The sequence below is a fragment of the Vombatus ursinus genome, unplaced genomic scaffold (genome assembly GCF_900497805.2).
Source record: "Vombatus ursinus unplaced genomic scaffold, bare-nosed wombat genome assembly UNPS02005069.1, whole genome shotgun sequence".
In the NCBI taxonomy this organism is placed as follows: Eukaryota; Metazoa; Chordata; class Mammalia; order Diprotodontia; family Vombatidae; genus Vombatus; species Vombatus ursinus.
Window position 1 is genome coordinate 80,551 of NW_020944847.1, and position 17,491 is coordinate 98,041.

General features: G+C 37.3%; 1 protein-coding gene and 1 pseudogene across 1 annotated transcript; both read right to left on the minus strand.

Moving 5' to 3' along the window:
• Positions 1–289: 289 nt before the first annotated feature.
• LOC114029026 (olfactory receptor 14C36-like) lies at positions 290–1,234 on the minus strand. The gene has a single exon (XM_027843382.1). It carries the CDS (start codon positions 1,232–1,234, stop codon positions 290–292), a length of 945 nt encoding a protein of 314 aa, XP_027699183.1.
• Positions 1,235–10,144: 8,910 nt separating this feature from the next.
• LOC114029034 overlaps positions 10,145–17,491 on the minus strand; it is a 20,119-nt pseudogene continuing 12,772 nt past the window's right edge.

The following is a 17,491-nucleotide window of genomic DNA, read 5'->3' on the forward strand; positions in this document are numbered from 1 at the left end:
CCCCTTTGGAAGATTGGTTGATTGGTTTTTGTCCTTCATTCTTGAAAAAGGCCAAAAGGACATCACTGTGCTAAAAATGCTACTGATATTGAGAGTATCAAAGGTAATTCTAGGGGCTTTTTCCTCATTTAGACCAGAGATTTGTCTGTACCCATTAACATACAAGTAGCAACCCATAAACTCACAGAATCACAAAGATATATATATATATATATATACACATATATCTTAATGGGATTTTTCATTTACAGATGAATTAGGTTCAACCACGTTGGGAAAGTATTACAGTTTATACTTTATTCCTTAGCAAAAGCATTCTCTTCATTGCTATTCTTACAGCCTCTTTTATCTGTTTATTACGTAGACTGTATATAATGGGGTTCAGAAAAGGAGGTATTATGGAATAGAATATTGAAATGATTATATCTTTAAGGGACCCAGAATCTGAAGGGGGTTGTAGGTGCACATAAGAGATTGAAATAAGGAACAAAGAAGCCACAACGATGTGAGGGACACAAGTAGAGAAGGCTTTTCTTTGGTCTTCTTTCACTGGAAATCTGAGCACAGTAGAAAATATGCTAATGTAAGATGCAGTGATGAAGGCAAAGCAGCCAAGCCCAATCACCAGAACAGAGCCAAGTAAAGATAATGTATTGCTGAATGTCTCTGAGCAAGAGATCTTGAGGAGAGAGGGGATATCACAGAAGAACTGGTGGATCACATTGGATTGGCAGAAAGACAAATGAAATGTGTAACCAGTATGGAAACCCGCATACAGAAGGCCAGTGAACAAGCATGTTAAAGTCATCTGCCTACAGACACGGGGACTCATGATTACTGGATAGAGAAGTGGTTGGCAAATGGCAACATAACGATCACGGGCCATGACAGTGAGCAAAGTAAACTCAACATATTCCATGAAAATCATCAGGAATATCTGAGCTGCACATCCAGTAACTGAGATAGCTCTGTTGTTCACCAGGGAGTTAATGGATGCCTGGGGAACAGTTACTGATATGAAGCAGGCATCCACAATGGACAGATTCCTAAGGAAAAAGTACATGGGGGTGTGGAGTCTTCTGTCAATGGTGGTGATGAGGACAATGAGGAGATTCCCCATCAAGCTTGCTGAGTAAATGAGAAAGAAAAGCAAAGAATATAGGATCTGCAGCTCACGGGTGTCAGAATACCCCATAAGGAGAAATTCGTTCACAGAGATGGTAAAGTTAGACATTGTCGGAATCCAGTGAGTGACCTAGGGAACCAAAGAGAAATTAAATAGTCCATCAATCAGTGATTATTAAGGATATACTGTGCACAGAAGATATTATTCCATTTTTATCATTACTGTATATGACATAACCCCCTTCATTTACTGATTGTGTGACCCTGGGCAAGTCAGGTTACCTTTCAAGGAAAAACTCCTTAGAATTATTTGAGAGATGCAGACCTGCAATGGTGAAGGACACGTCTGCACCTGGGAATTCCATCTATTAAATAATTTAATGCTTAAGGAAGGAAAGTAATGTTACTAATTGACTGCCTTTTTTGGTTATGTATTGATTATCTGTGAATGAATACATCAGTACAGACAATCTGACCTAGAACAGAAGCCACCAATCAAAATGATAATCTTTTATTTTTAAAGTCTTCTGAGATGTGGTCATATCCTACCTTTGTATTCTTTTCCCATGACCATCTCATCTTTATAAATAGCTATAAACAGCATTGAAAGGAAAGTCAGAAATTTAAGATACTGTTTTTAAAATGTCCATTGCTTTTGCTGGCAGTGGATACAGGGGCTATAAATCTTTCCTCCTACCATTGCCCTACACACACTCTCCCACTGACTGAAAGAAGAAATTGCAAGTGAATCATGGAGATGTATACAATGCATTCCCCCTAGCCAGGCACAGAAGGAATGGTGAAGTCTGTTGACCTGGCCTGCTATTCTCTCTGCTCCTCTGAATAATCTCATTTCATCTAATTTTCACTGTAGCTGGTCACTGGCTCTCCTGATCTTATCACTTCATTTTTCTTCCATTCAGAGGCATCAGACAAGCAAAATCAGTAGCCTATCACCCCCAGCTCTACTCTTGTCTCATAAGGAATGGCATCCAAGGGAGCAAATGGTCCTGATACATCTTTTTTTTTCTCTTATGTCCACTATTACCCTAAAGAAATATTTCAAAGTTAAAGATCCAGGACTTTGGGACAATTGGTAGGCAGATATTTCTTGGCCATTAATTCTCTATGATAACATCTTCAAAGGAACAGCAAGCAGGTCCTGACATAGGCACCACATTTTAGTTATGTTGAATATATACATACATATGTATGTACATACGTATATACATATAAGTATGTGTAATAACATGGATACATATATCATTTTTATTTCCTCCCCATCCACTTAAAAGATGACAAAAATAAAACCTATTATACATATGTAGATTCACTTACAACAAATGACCACATTAGCTATCTCTGAAAGGAAAGAAGGAAGGAAGGAAGAAGGAGAGAAGGAAGGAAGGGAGGGAGGAAAGAAAAAAGGTTGGGGAGACAGAAAGAGAGACAGAAAGAGTGAAAGAAAGAAGGGAGGAAGAAAGAAAGAAAGAAAAAGTAAAAGAATGAAGTAAAAAAATAAAGAAAGAAGGGAGAGAGGGAGCGAAGGAGGAAGAAGAAAAGAAAGAAAAAAGGAAGGAAGGAAAAGAAACAAGGAAAGAAAATAGGGCCAGGGAGGGAGAAAGAAACAAAGAAAGAAAAGAAAAGAAAAGAAAGAATGAAAAAAGAAGAAAGGAACGAGGGAGGGGGGAGGTAGAAGAAAACAAATAAAAGGGAATAATGGAAAAAAGCATTCCATTCAAACTCATTGTATCTTACTGTTAGCTTCTACAATCTGAGCTGCTCAAAGATGATATTACTGAATCCCTATGCCATAGAAAAGACCTCCAAAATTGTCCCATCTTAGGCTGAACTGGCAGAAAATTATGTTTCTGTTGTCCTCTGGCTATCATAATCCTATTCTCTTTGCTTGGGACACGTTTTCCCTCAGTTTTCCTCATTATATTTGAAGATGGATTTGTCCAGCATGTTTGATAGGATGGCCCCGTAGGCCAGTTTCACCTTTGCTACACATTCCTCGCATGTCCTTGGGGACACTGTACGTGTTCTTCAGCCAAATACAGAGAGACAGAGATCATTGCACTGAGGTAATTGTCTCTCGGTAGCAAAAGACAAGGTGCCAAATGAAGTCCTCTCAAGAGCACTGGGATGGAGTTCAAGAAATACCAATTAATATGTGTGTGTGTGAATATCTATTATGGCTGTAGGATTCATTCTCTCTCAGGTTCTCTCAAAAGAATCAAATAAGCATCTTTCATGCATTCCCAGAAAGGCAGAAGAGGAGAGATCCAAGTGTCCTGAGGAGTGTTTGGCTTGTTAGCCAGTTGATACAGATATACTGTGGCTATGGTTGTGAATTTGACTGACATGTAGGCAAGAGAGCTTCACAAATTTTGTGTAAAATGTTTTAAAATATATTTTACTTCTTACATCACATGCAGTTTCAAAAAATCCCTCATTACATTTTTGCCTTTCTTTACAGGAAAGAATTAGTTAAGGAAACCTATCAATAAAGTAATGACATTTGACAGATTAGAAAGCATTTGAAACCCACGACTCTCCATCCTTCTACCAAGAGCAAAGTGGTGTTTGCGACTCTGTCCCCTTTGTGTACTCTGGTCTCTGACTCTCATCTTCTTTGACATTTGTCATTTGATCACAGAGTAAAATATATTTTCTCATATTAATGTAACAGTTTTTTCTCTCACTTTATTTTTGTTATGATGAAAGGGGTTGCTATGAATATTCTCATGCCTATGGTACCTTCATTTCTGTAATTGATGTGTTTGAGGTATATGCCCATTAATGGCACTAAGCATTAAAAGTTACACACAATCTAGTGATCCTTCTTGTAAATTCTGAACTGACTTACAAATGTTTGGTTAGATTTATAAACCCACTGAAGGTGGATAGATGTCTGCGTACCCTAGCTTTTCCAATATTGACTTTTATCATCTTTTATCAACCTTCACTGATTTCATGTCTTGTCTTTGATCCATTAAGTACATGTGACCCTGGGTAATTCACTTAAACTCTCAGTGCCCTTGGAAGCTCTTTAAGAGTATAAGTGGTAGAGAAGGGGCTGATAAACTGGGAGGGGGCGGAATTTCTTTACACTGGAGTGTCTTTAACCAGTGAAATCATAGGTTCATTCCCAATCCCTATTCTTGTTATGAACAACTCTGCCAGTTTTTATCATGTTATGATACCTGATATTATGTACTTTATATAATTTTTCACATTGTTATTGATTGGTAACATGAAATACATATAATATCTGCTGATTTCAAATATATAGTAATTGAAACATATTAAGAGTACTGTGTTCTTTTCCGGGTTGTTGTTCATTCTTCGTCATGGGTGATGTCTTGACTTGCTACCTTCCTCTCGACCTCCAACTCCCTACTCCCCTAGAAAGGAAAAAGTCTAATTCTTGTAACGAATAAATGTGGTCAGGGAAAGCAAAATTTTCACATGACCAAAAATGTATGTCCCTTCTGCACCTTGGGTCTAGCGCCTCTCCATCAGAAGAGAATAGCACAGAACATTCATTACTGGTCCTCTGGAGATGTAATTGGTCATTGCATTGATGAGAATTCTTAAGTTTTGGAGCAGCCAGGTGGTGCAGTAAATAAAGCACCAGCCCTGAAGTCAGGAGGACCTGAGTTCAAATCTGGTCTCAGACCAAACACTTGACACTTATTAGCTGTGTGACCCTGGGCAAGTCACTCAACCCCAATTGTCTAAAACAAATTCTTAAGCTTTTCAAAATTGTTTTAATCACAGAGTTGTTGTTATTGCATGAATTGTTCTCTGGTTCTGCTCATTTACTCTACATCAGCTCACATAAGTCTTCTCCAGTCTTTATATAACTGTCACTTTGTCATTTTACATGATGCAATAATATTCTATTACATTCATGTACCTTAGACAGACATATACTTTATACAGACATGCCTTAGATAAACACTTCTCAGTTGATGGACATTCCCTTGATTTCCTTTTCATTACATCGAAGAGCTACTACAAATACTTATGTACATATTGGCCTCTATGTAATATGGGCCCTCTTTTTTTATCCTTTTGGAGTGTGGGCCTAATACTGGTGTTGTTGGTTCAAAGTGACCTTTTTGGGGGCAGCTAGGTGATGCAGTGGATAGAACACTGGCCCTGGATTCAGGAGGACCTGAATTCAAACTCGGCCTCAGACACATAACACTTACTAGCTGTGTGACCCTGGGCAAGTCACTTAACCCCACTGCCTAACCAAAAAAAAAAGTGACCTTTTTGGCATTGCACCGAAATGCTTTCCAGAATTGCTGGGCTGATTCACTGCACTACCAACAGTGTAGTCACGTGCCTGATTTCCCACAACCCCTCCAGCATTTGTCAGTCTCCATTTCTGCCAACTTTGTTGGTCTGAAGGGTAAAAAGTAGAACTTCAGAGCTGTCTATAAGTTGCCTTTCTTTAATTAATACTGATTTAGAATTTTGATGTGGCTATGTATGGCTCGTATATCTTCCTTTGAGCAAATCTATGCATTTTAATGAGTATATTTATAATATAGATTGACATCTGGTAATACTAGAAATCCTTAGCAATTAATTTATTCACTTATTTTCCCCAAAATGATCATTTTTATTATCTCCAAATGAATTTTACTATTTATTTACACATTTCTTTAAAATAGAATTTTAAAATAGATTCATATTTCAGTTATCTATAGGTTAGTTTAGATAGTGTTGGCATGTTTATTGTGTTGATATGGATCTACTATATTATTTTTTTCTGTGGAATTGTATTTTTATTTGTTTTACTAATCATTTCCCACTTATATTTTAATATATTTTTATTTCATTAAATATTTCCCAGTTAGATATAAAAACATTTTAACATTTATTTTTTAAAATTTTATGTTTAAAATTCTCTCCATCACTCCCAGCACTTCCCCACCTCTTGGGGCAGGGCAATATGATATCAATTATACATGTGAAGTCATGCAATTTACTTCCATGTAAAAATGTGGCAAAAGAAAACATACACACACAAAAGAAGAAAAATAAAGAAAGGCAAAAAGTCTGCTTCAATCTGCACTCAGAGTTCATCAGTTGTCTCTCTGGACATGGATAGCTGTTTTCATCATTTATCCTTTGAATCGTCTTAGATCATTTGTTTTGATTAGAGTAACTAAGTCTTTTGCAGTTGATCAATGCTACAATATTGCTGTTACTGTATACAAATGTTCTCCTGGTTCTGCTCACTTTGCATATGAACTTTTGCAGTTCATATAACTTCTTCTCAGATGGTTCTGAAACCATCCTGTTTGTCATTTCTTATAGCACAATAGTATTCTATCACAATCATATATTACAATTTGTTCAGCGATTCCCCAATTCATGGACATCCCCTCAATTTATAATTCTTTGCCAACACAAAAAAGCGGATATAAACATTTTTGTAAAAATTAGCAATTTTCCCTCTTCCTTGATCTCTTTTGGATACAGTTCTAACAGTTGTATTGTTGGATCAAAGGGTAAACAACTTTATATTCCCTTTGAGGATAGTTCCAAATTGTTCTCCAGAATGTTTGGACCGGTTCACAACTCCATCGACAATGCATTTTTGGAGAGCTAACTTATGGCTTGTTCAATTTCTTTTTCTAAGATAGGGTTATTTAAGTATGCCATTTCCTCTTCTGTTAATCTGGGCAATTTATATTTCCATAAATATTTATCTATTTCACTTAGATTAACAGTTTTACTGGAATATAATTGGGCAAAATAGCACCTGACAATTGCTTTATTTTCTTCTTTCTTGGTGTTGCGTTCACCCTTTTCATTTTTTATACCGGTGATCCGGTTTTCTTTCTTTTTTCAATGAAAAACCAGCTCTACGTGAAAAGCATCCTGAAAAAGGGTATGAATTAGCCATCCATAGGTTTTTGTGGGCAATGCTAACAAGGGAACAAAACCTTACCAGTTCATAATTCCCTGAGAGATGTAGATAACAGAAAATCTCCCAGTTGTATTTCTGATTATGGAAAAGCCTTTGCCTGAGTAAAGTGCTAGTGCACTGAAAAACTCCAAGACAATTTTTGTATATATTTTACTGATTCGTGTGAGAGTATTGATCCTAGCTATATTCGCATATGTCCTTAATCTTTCTCCTGATGCAATGTAGGTAAATTCATCCAGATGCTCCTGTTTACAGATGCCATTCTACTGATTTCACTAAGCCTCCTAGAAGAGATCTGCAACTGCTCAGAAGAGCATTGCCATCCACACAGGATGTATCAGATGGATGAAAAATATCTATTGCCTAGATTATAGCATTCATTTCTATGGACAACATATATAGCTTGTTTATCAGTATATTTCTATCTTGTACAGACAGTATGTGGACAATGAATGGGACTTAGAGTTCAGCAGAAGAACAGTGGGCTGGATGGTCTTCAAGAAATTGCAAAAGGCCCGAGCAGTCCATGGAAGCAAAGATCCATTTCTGTAAATAGCAATATGCTACCAGAGTTACTGCATGTCAGTGAGATATGAAATACAACCACCAGTATCACTCTTAGACCTTGGCAAGCAGGGCCCCTTCCAAGACTGCATGAAGACCCCACTCATGATATATAAAAAAATTATGCCAATTATGAAATATTTAAAATGAAATTAAATAATTTATGAATGACCTGTACCACTAAACAACTGTCACCTTATTTGAATGGGAAGCATTGTACAGGATATGTACACATTAGAATACACCTAAATTAAGCCAGTGAGTGTCACCTTATTTGTATGGGATATGGGAGTGTCTGAATACACCCAGTTATTTGTTCTGGATTAGAAGCATCTCCCCATTTCTCACCTAGCTGCACTACTCTGGGACATTTGTTACTTCTCTGCCATGCCCCAGGAATTTGATTTTTGGGAAAATCTCATCATCCTGCAAGATTCCATCAGCCTCGTTACTCCACCTCATCACTACCTCTACCCCTTTGATTGAAGGGTGAAGCCATGAATCCCCAAACCTCCCTTTAAGGGGGGAACTCAGCTCTGAATGTCTCATTTCTACATGGCTACCCTATTCGGGGATACCTCTGACTTGTCCACCATGCCCCTGCCTCAGATTCCTTCCTCCACTCCCAGCTTTTGAGTTTCCTTTTGTAGCTTGTCTTACTTGATTAGAATGCAAACTACTTAAGGTCAAGGGATATCTTTCTTCTGTCCTTTCTTTCCTTCCTTCCTCCCTTTCTTATTTCTTTCTTTCCTCCTTTCTTACTTTCTTTTGTATTTCTATCACCAGCATTTAGTACAGTGCCTGGAACACAGTAGGCATTTAAGAAATGTTTACTGACTATTGAGATGTGATAATGGCAGTTGTCAATAATGCAGGATCCCCTTATGGTGAAGAGATACAAAAATGCTCCACATTCACCTGAATTGTTCCATTTGCTCCACATTTTCATCAAATAACTGTTTTTTGTTCTGTCATGAGGCTCTTGAAAGCACAATATCACCTGTTAACACATTGTTATTGGATGACGATATTAATAATAACAGAATTGCAAGTTTACATGTGCAACAATGATATAAATATTTGGGAGGATAGGTGGGGCAATTTGATCTTCAACCTTCAGCAGTTCCCCATGCTGAATGGAATTTGAACATGAGTGGTCATGTAGTAGGTCAAAAGTAATAAGCCATTTTGGTTATGCAAATTGTTTTAAATCACAATAGTTCTTAATGACAAAGTATATGATGTAATACAATTATTCTAAATCTTCACTGATAAATCATTACACTTCACATGGGTCCACAAAATTTTATAAGATATTTTTAAAGAAATTGCTTATATAGACACACATACACATATATGTATGTAATATATATATATATATATTCATTCATTCATTTGTTTGTTCAGGGCCTTGCATACCATAGATACAGCCTTGTGAGTATACATAGAATGCTCAAAAAATTGTTCACACACTAAGTCAAAGAGAAGCCTTACATACATTTTTAAAATGTGGGAATTATCTGTACATTTTTTCTTAGTACATCATGCAATAGTTAGGTTTGTTATTAGGTTGGTCATTGACTTGTTTATGCTCCTCTTTACACCTCCATTTTCCAGTTCAACATTCTCTTTTTTCATTATGAAATTTCACAAATCAAGAGAGGATGGGGTTGAGAACAGGGATGAAATCCCCAATCAGATGAACTGGTTCTGTTAACTTGTTATGTGTGTGAGACCACAAACAAATCCCTTTACCATTTTAGCTTTCACTTTCTCCTCTATAAAATGAGGAAATTGGGTGAGATGATGTTTATATCCAAAACTTCCTATCAACTAGGTTTTCTCATCCAAGCATCCTGAAATCATTTCATTTAGGCTTCACTTCTGTAATGGGGTACTGGCTAATGGCAACTCCATGTGTATTTTTGTTTTTGTGTTTGTTTTGTTTTTCATTTTTTAATGAGGCAAATGGGGTTAAGTGACTTGCCCAGGGTCACACAGTTAGTAAGTGTTACGTGCCAAACTCCATGTGCAGAATGCTTTACCTCCCACCAACCCATGTGGGGAGGCTTGGGCAGACTGTTACTGGAAGTCCCTGATGAAGTGGGGTGGAAGGACTTCCCATTTACTTCAGGGCATGTACAGTTAATCTATCACTGTTTTCTGTTTGCTTGCTTCATGATGAAGAAAATAACTTGGTACTAGCCAGAATGTCACATGCATTCAAAAGGCAATGACTGGCCTAAGTGATACCTTGCTTTGCTTCCTGTCTGGATGCATTCAGATGAGGAGGTAAGAATTGCTGTAAGCCTCCAGGTGGTGGTGGGGGGAACACATCCTAGCAGTCTACTGTTCTAAATAGGGTCTACACAGAGCCATGCACATATGAACCTGCTGTTGCTTCTTTCCCACAAGACCACTAACATTATTTGTAGATGAACTAAGTTCAATAATGACATGGGTAAAAAAAAAACCAAAAAACAAAAAAAAAACTATAGTTTATGCTACATTCCTGTAAAAAAGCTTTCTCTTCATTACTGTTCTCACAGCTTCTTTTATCTGCTTGTTTCTCAGATTATATACGATGGGGTTCAGGGAAGGAAGGATTATAGAGTAGCCCACTGAAAGGACTAGATCTTTAATGGATCCAGAATGTGAAGATGGTTGTAGGTATACATAAAAGCCAGAAACAACAAACAGAGAAACCACAATGATGTGAGGTGCACAAGTAGAGAAGGCTTTTCTTTGGTCTGCTTTCACTGGAAACTTGAACACAGTAGAGAATAGACGAATGTTAAGAGACAGTGATGAAGGCAAAGCAGCCAGCCCCAACCCCCAGAACAGAGGCTACTATGGATATCTTATTACTGAAAGTCTCTGCACAAGAGAGTGTGAGTAAAGAGGGGATGTCACAGAAGAGCGGATGGATCACATTGGATTGGCAGAAAGGCAATCGAAATGTGTAACCAGTATGGAAATTTGCATAGAGAGGTCAGTGAGCAAGCATGCTAATGTCAACTGCATACAGACCTGAGGATTCATGATCATTGGATAGTGGAGTGGGTGGCATATGGCAACATGGCGATCATGAGCCATGACCGTGAGTAAAGTAAACTCAATATATGCAAGGAATAGCACTAGAAATACCTGGGCTGCACATCCAGTGGTGGAGATAGCCCTGTTGCTCACTAGGGAGTTAACAGATGCCTTGGGGACTGTGACTGATAGGTAACAGGCATCGACAATGGACAGATTCCTAAGGAAGAAGTACATGGGAATGTGGAGGCTTCTGTCAAGAGTAGTGACTATGACAATTAGGAGATTTCCCATCAGGTTTGCCAAGTAAGAAAAGTAAAGTGTATATGATCTGAAGTTCTTGAATGTCAGAAAAACCCCATGAGGAAGAATTCAGTGAAAATGGTCAAGTTAGACATTTTCAAAATCTTTCATACAGTGACCTAGAAAATAAGGAAGAAATCAATAAGCAATTCTGAAGGACATACTATATCCAAAGCCAGGAAGAAGTCATGCCATTATTATCCATGCTATGTCAACTTTACATGCAACAAGGTCTCTAACACACATTGGTTGTGTGACCTTGGACAAGTCAGTTAACCTCTTATTACTCTAAGAAACTCTCTAAGAGTTGCAGACAGTGTGGGCCTATATTGATAAAGGAAATGTTCTCACCAGGAAGTTCCATATACCAATGAAATCATAAGACCAGTGCCTATCTCTGTTCCTATGTTGGATGCTTAAAGAGCAAAGTAATGTTTTCAGTGAGCCCACATTGGCTTCCCTTTTTCTTATAATGCATCGAGTAGTTATGATTTGATTCATCATTATGGATAATCCATCCACTTACTCAGATCAGAAGTCATCTATGACTTAGAAAACTGTCTTTTACTAAAAAAAACTTATAGTCTTTCTACATGTAATCTCAATTTATCAAATTTTTCAAAGAACATATCTTAAAGTTATAAACTTTGTCATCTTGCTCAGCTTTAAATTTAAATCCTCTGGTCTGGGCAATATAGTATAGAAAGGCTAAAAAGCATCTCCAGATGTGGTGTGGTATGTACACCTTTTCTTGTACTAATCCATACAGGAGAGATGATCACCTGACATGCTATTTCAAAATATAACCAAGGAATGTGATGTTATAACCTCCTTCAGAAACCTTTTCCTTTGCTAAGTTACTTCTGTGGCTAGTAAGTTCTTTCCTATGTAGATATTAGATATAATTTTGTGTATATTTATATATAAATATGTGTTATTTATCAGTGGATATACACATGTATGTACATATATGTCTACATATATGTAGATGTATATATGTAAGTATATGTATTCATAGATAGTATACATATGGATATAGATACATACACACAGAGATTTATGTTTATAAATCTAACACATTAAGTTTATTGGTTTTTGAATTCTCAGTGAAACAGAAAGCATTGATTGGGTCATGACTTTAAAATAACAACTTAGGATCATATTTTTTCTCTGCTCCAAGATGTCCAGGGGCTCCTATTGCTTCCTGAATAAAACTTAAACTGCTTTCCTTGCAGTCAAGACCTCAAGTCCTATAACACCTACATAAGCCGATGCTCTAGCATCAAATATAAAATCCTCTGTTTGGTGTTCCAAGCCCTTCATAACCTTCTTCTGCCACCCTCACAGTCTTCTTATAACTTCTTTCCCCTCTCACTCCTACTCTGTGCTCATAATATAGTGACACTGGCCTCCTTGCTGATCCTTGAACAAGACACTCCATCTCACAACTTCTGGCATTTTCAATGACTGTCTGCCATCCAGCCCACTCTCACTCCTCATCACTGCCTCCTGGTTTCTCTGACTTCCTTCAAGTCTCAGCGACAATCCTATCATCTGCAAGCAGCCTTTCCTAGATCTTCGTAATCTTAGTGCCTTCCCTATGAGACTACATCCAATTTATCCTCTCTATAAATTGTTTGTACATGGTGGCTTGTGTGTTGTCTTTCTTGTTAAACTGTGAGTTCTTGAGATAACGGATTGTTTTGGTTGTTTTTGTTTTGTTTTGTTTTGTTTGCATTTCTTCATATCCCCAGTGCTTAGCACTGCCTGGTACATGTTAGGTGCTTAGTAAATATTTATTTTGATTAGCTGACTGACTGAAGTCTTCTACCATGTAGTCCTAACCAATGTTTTTTTTTCAAATGATCATCTCACTTTTAATGAGCAATTTACTTTTAAAAAATTAAGTTTTCAACATTCTGACTGCTTTCTCTAGCAGTGGATAAAGAAGCTAAAATTTTTCCCCTCCCATTAACTTCAACATACCCTTTAGGAGATTAAGAGGGGAGAATTGCAAGTGAGTGATAGACAGATAAACGATAGAGTTCCTTTCAATACAGGAATAGGAAGAGAGGGAAAGGACACAGATCTATTCTCATCTCCTGATACACTCTGCTCCTCTGACTGGTCTCAGCTCATCTGCTTTTCATCATATTTGGTTGACAGATTTTCTCCATTTCCACTCTGATTACTCTTATTGTCTTCCACTCATAGCAATTAAGCAAATGAGCCATCACAGGCAGCTCCATCATTGGTTAGCCCTGAATGGAGTTTGGGGGAGTACTTTGTCCTGGCATCCCACTCACCTGATCTGTCCCTCATGGTCACTACTTCTTTGAAGAAATCTTTGAAGTTGGAATCCACAAACCTTGGAGTATTCTGTAAACAGATACTCTTGTCCACTAAGTGGCAATTGTAACACCTCTAGGGGAGAAGAAAACTGCTTCTGATAGAGGGTTATTAAAAAAAAAAACAAATCATTGACACAAAGCAATGCTCATGACAGTGAGATAGAGGGAAACAATAAATGAATGTGATACAAAACCAAAAAGAAAACACCAATTAAACTTAAAAAGAGACACAAGAGGCCTCAGACACAAGTTTTCCAAAGTAAAATTGTGACCAGTTAATGGCCACAATACAGAGAGAAGAGCTCCTCCAAGTCAATCATGAAGCTACTTTCTAAATCACTATAGTAGGTAAGAGCCAAAAATTTAATGTTTTGACGCTATTGGTGCCTAGTTTGGTCAAAGGGTACATCTGGCGCTATATCTGAGGCTATGATTAGTGATAATACAGCAATGCAGAGGTGCCAACAAACAACCCACAGACTGCATGTGGCCCACAACACTCTCTAGTTGGCCTGAACCAGATTAAAATGTGCCCCGATTAATCAACTAGGCTCAGGGCCCCTACGCCAGTTAATTTTATACTATTAATTTATTGAACAGGAGAAACCTATTTCCCCAGGAGTACTTCTTCATACTCTATTGTTCTCTATTAGAAGTTCAATCAATGAATAAACACTTACTGAGCACCTACTACATACCAGCTGCCATGCTAGGTGCTAATCTCCTAGGATTAAATAAATATAAAATTTAATGAAAAGGCAGTGCATAAGATCATAAATTTAGAACTGGTTATAATTTTAGAGGTCATCTGTGTCGACCCATCATTTTGCTGCTAAAGAAACTGGCACATGTACAATTACCATGACTTGTCCAGAGTCACAGAGCTACTAAATTGCACCTCAGTTGTTTGCAAGTGGTTTCTCCGATTAGACTACAAGATCCTTGAAAGCCGGCATTGTGTTTGCCTTCTGTTTTATCCCCACGGCTTACTGCAGTGTCTAGCAGACAGTAGGCACATAACAAATGCTGACAGTATATGCTCCTAAAAAGTGAGGATTATTTCATTCATTGTATTTATATCTACAGCACCTACCACAGTGCCTGGCACATAGCAGACTTTCAATAAATGTTTATGGATTAATTAGTTGATCCCATTTAAAAGTTTCGATTACAAGGAAAAATCTATCACCATTGAGTCAACGTGGGTATCACTTTGCCAAACTTAGTGACATTGGTCCCTAGACAACACACATCCAGCCCATGACTTTCCCTGAGCCCCAGACCTTCTTGTTTTAGAGAATCATAGATTTATAGCAGGAAGTTACTTTAGAGCCATCTAGTCAAATTCCTTCATTTTATAGATGAGGAGCTGACTTTTGGTCCTCATGATACGCATTTGAGAACTCACAAGGATTTTCATGGCACCATCATGATGAACTGGAAAGTAATTTAATTTCCTGACCTGCTTAAATTATTCCTTGTATAGGCATTTGACAGCCTACAGCAGCTGATCAGTCTGATTCTTCCAATTGCCCAGAAGATGAACGAACAAAATGGTTGGAGAGTTCACTTCAAGACATTAACACACTTGGAGAGGAGGTTTTACTTTCAAAAATAACTTCAAAGTGCACATTGTCAAAGAATGTATAGACAAAATGATGTAGGTGTTTATTTATTAAGTGCCATTAAGTGTCTGGCATTGTACTAAATACTGGGGGTACAAAGAAAGGCAAAAAATCAGTCCTTGCTCTTGAAGAGGTCAGTGTTGAATGGCACACAATAGATAAAAAAAAACTATGTCTAAATGAAATAATTACAGAATAAAGAAAAGTCTCAGAGGGAAGGCACTCAGATTAGGGAGGACTGGAAAAGACCTCTTCCAAAAGGTGATACTGTGACTGAGACTTAAAAAGGCTAGAGAGGCAAGGAGGTGGACATGAAGAGGGAGAAAGTCTCTCATATCTCAAGATCCTTTCAGACAAGATGGAATCATTGGATTGAAATGGTGGTATTATTAAGAGGTTTTTGTCTTAGACCCCCAAATATCACAGATTTACAAAATCATTGAATGTGAAAGTTGGAAGGGGCTTGACAGCCATATCATCTAAACCATACACAAAAGGATCCCCTATGAAATACCTGGAAGGGGATGTCCCGCTTCTGCTTGAAGAATGATCCACTACAGCCTGCTTTAACCCAGACAAGTTTTACATGACTAATTTTTAGGTCACATTTTCCAACTTCAAGCCTAAACTGGCTTTGTTGTGATTTCCATACATGAGTCTTGGTTCTGTCCTCTAGGACCATTCAGAAAACAATTTAATCCATCCTCCATATGACTGCCCTTCAAATAAAAGAAGCCTACTCTCATATGACCCTTTGAATCTCTTCTTCTCCCGTTCCTTCAACTGATTCTCATATGACCTGGACTCCAGTCCCTTCACCATGCTAGTTGCTGCTTCTCTTAACACTCATCAAGATATCAGTGCTGAACACCAAGATCCAGATAAATTGACACAAGGGCAGAGTTCAATGGAGATCACTCTCTCTATATTCTTGGAAGCTCTTCCTCTTTTGACCTATGTTAAGTTTACAATCAACAAACACCCCCAGATTGTTTTCTGAACAAATTCTATCTAATCTTGCTTCCCTCATCTTGTATTTTTTGAAGGTTAATTGTCATTAATTGATTTATGTCAGCTGTAAGTAGGTCTCTATTTGAGTACTTAAGGGATCAGTCCTTTCTGTTGTTCAATATTTGTGTCAATGATTTATGTTGCATTCAATTGTGGATACCACATTTTGAAAGGACATTCTGGATGTGTTGGAGAGTATCCAATGAAAGATAAAGAAAGCAAAGGAACTTGATTTTTACAATATTTAAGTATTGTTTGCAGGAAATGGAGATGTTTAGCTTAAAGAAAAGAAGACTTACAGGGAAGGATAAAAGAGTAGTTTTCAATTACTGAATGACTGTTATGTTGAAAAGGGATTAGATTGATTTTGTTTCTCTTTCTGCTATGAGATTGATTCATTCTCTCCCATGAGTTGGTGTACTCTCCCTGCACCTACCAACAATTTAATCCTTTTGTAGGCAATCTTCTGTTTATAACCATTTGTGAACTTGGTCAAATTGGTCTTTGGGAAAGAGACATAGTGACCACATCTGAGCCACACCAGAAATTTTTTATTCGTCTTGGAAAAAATGAATAAATACCTAATTTAAATCAAATTTATGAGATGTCGTATTGTATACATCAACTCAACAGAGTTAAATCAGACATTTTGCTTGGCTACTGTGTTTTATTGATATCAAAAGTGTTCACCTTCTTTATGTCTTTATATGGGCTGAATTCAAATGATTCTCTAAGTTTTGTGGAGGTTTTACATTCTTTAAAAATCTCCAAGAATAAAATGCTACAACCTCACAGTCTCTTGAAGTCCCCACACTTTCCCATGGCCAATGAAATTTGACATCCAGCTCATATTAAACATATTTAACTGAAATTTTCCTCCCTTTCAGATGTCAGTTTCCCTTTCCCCTTGCTATTTACACAAATAAAAATGCAGGACTACTTCTCATTGTCCCTTATTGACTTATATTGAGAATTGGAGATACGTTTAAGAAAGCCAATCTTAAAAATCCATAAAATGTGAGAAACACACAACTATGTATGTTTTTACTAAATGCCAAAGATCTAGAGCTGATTCTGTGAAAGAATGTGGTCACTAAGGTGATCTTTGAAAGGTGTATCATTGGGACCTTAATAGCCGGAATAATAAGTTTACAAGAGTTATACCAAATCCAACCTTTTGCCACTGTGGAATTGCATGAGAAAAAATTCAAGTAAATTTATAAAAATTTTTATTGGATTTTTCAAAAGTTTGGTACCTCCATGCTCAACATTTCCATGCACTAGAAATAGTGAAGCTTGAAAATATTGGCAAAATTGCAGTACTCTGATTTCTGCTTTCTTTCTCTTACTGCTTATTTAACATTGTAGAAAACATAATGTCCATAAGTGACCACTGTACTAACTCTTTTGACTTAAATGACTACTTGGTTCAATGAAAGAATGGTTTGTATGATATATGGGGAATGGCACTGGCTTTAAAATCACTGCACCTGGGTTCATCTTCAAGGTGAGCCAATTCC

Coding starts and splice junctions, on each gene's coding strand:
- LOC114029026 (XM_027843382.1), bottom strand. CDS start 1,234: ATGTCTAACTTTACCATCTCTGTGAACGAATTTCTCCTTATGGGGTAT.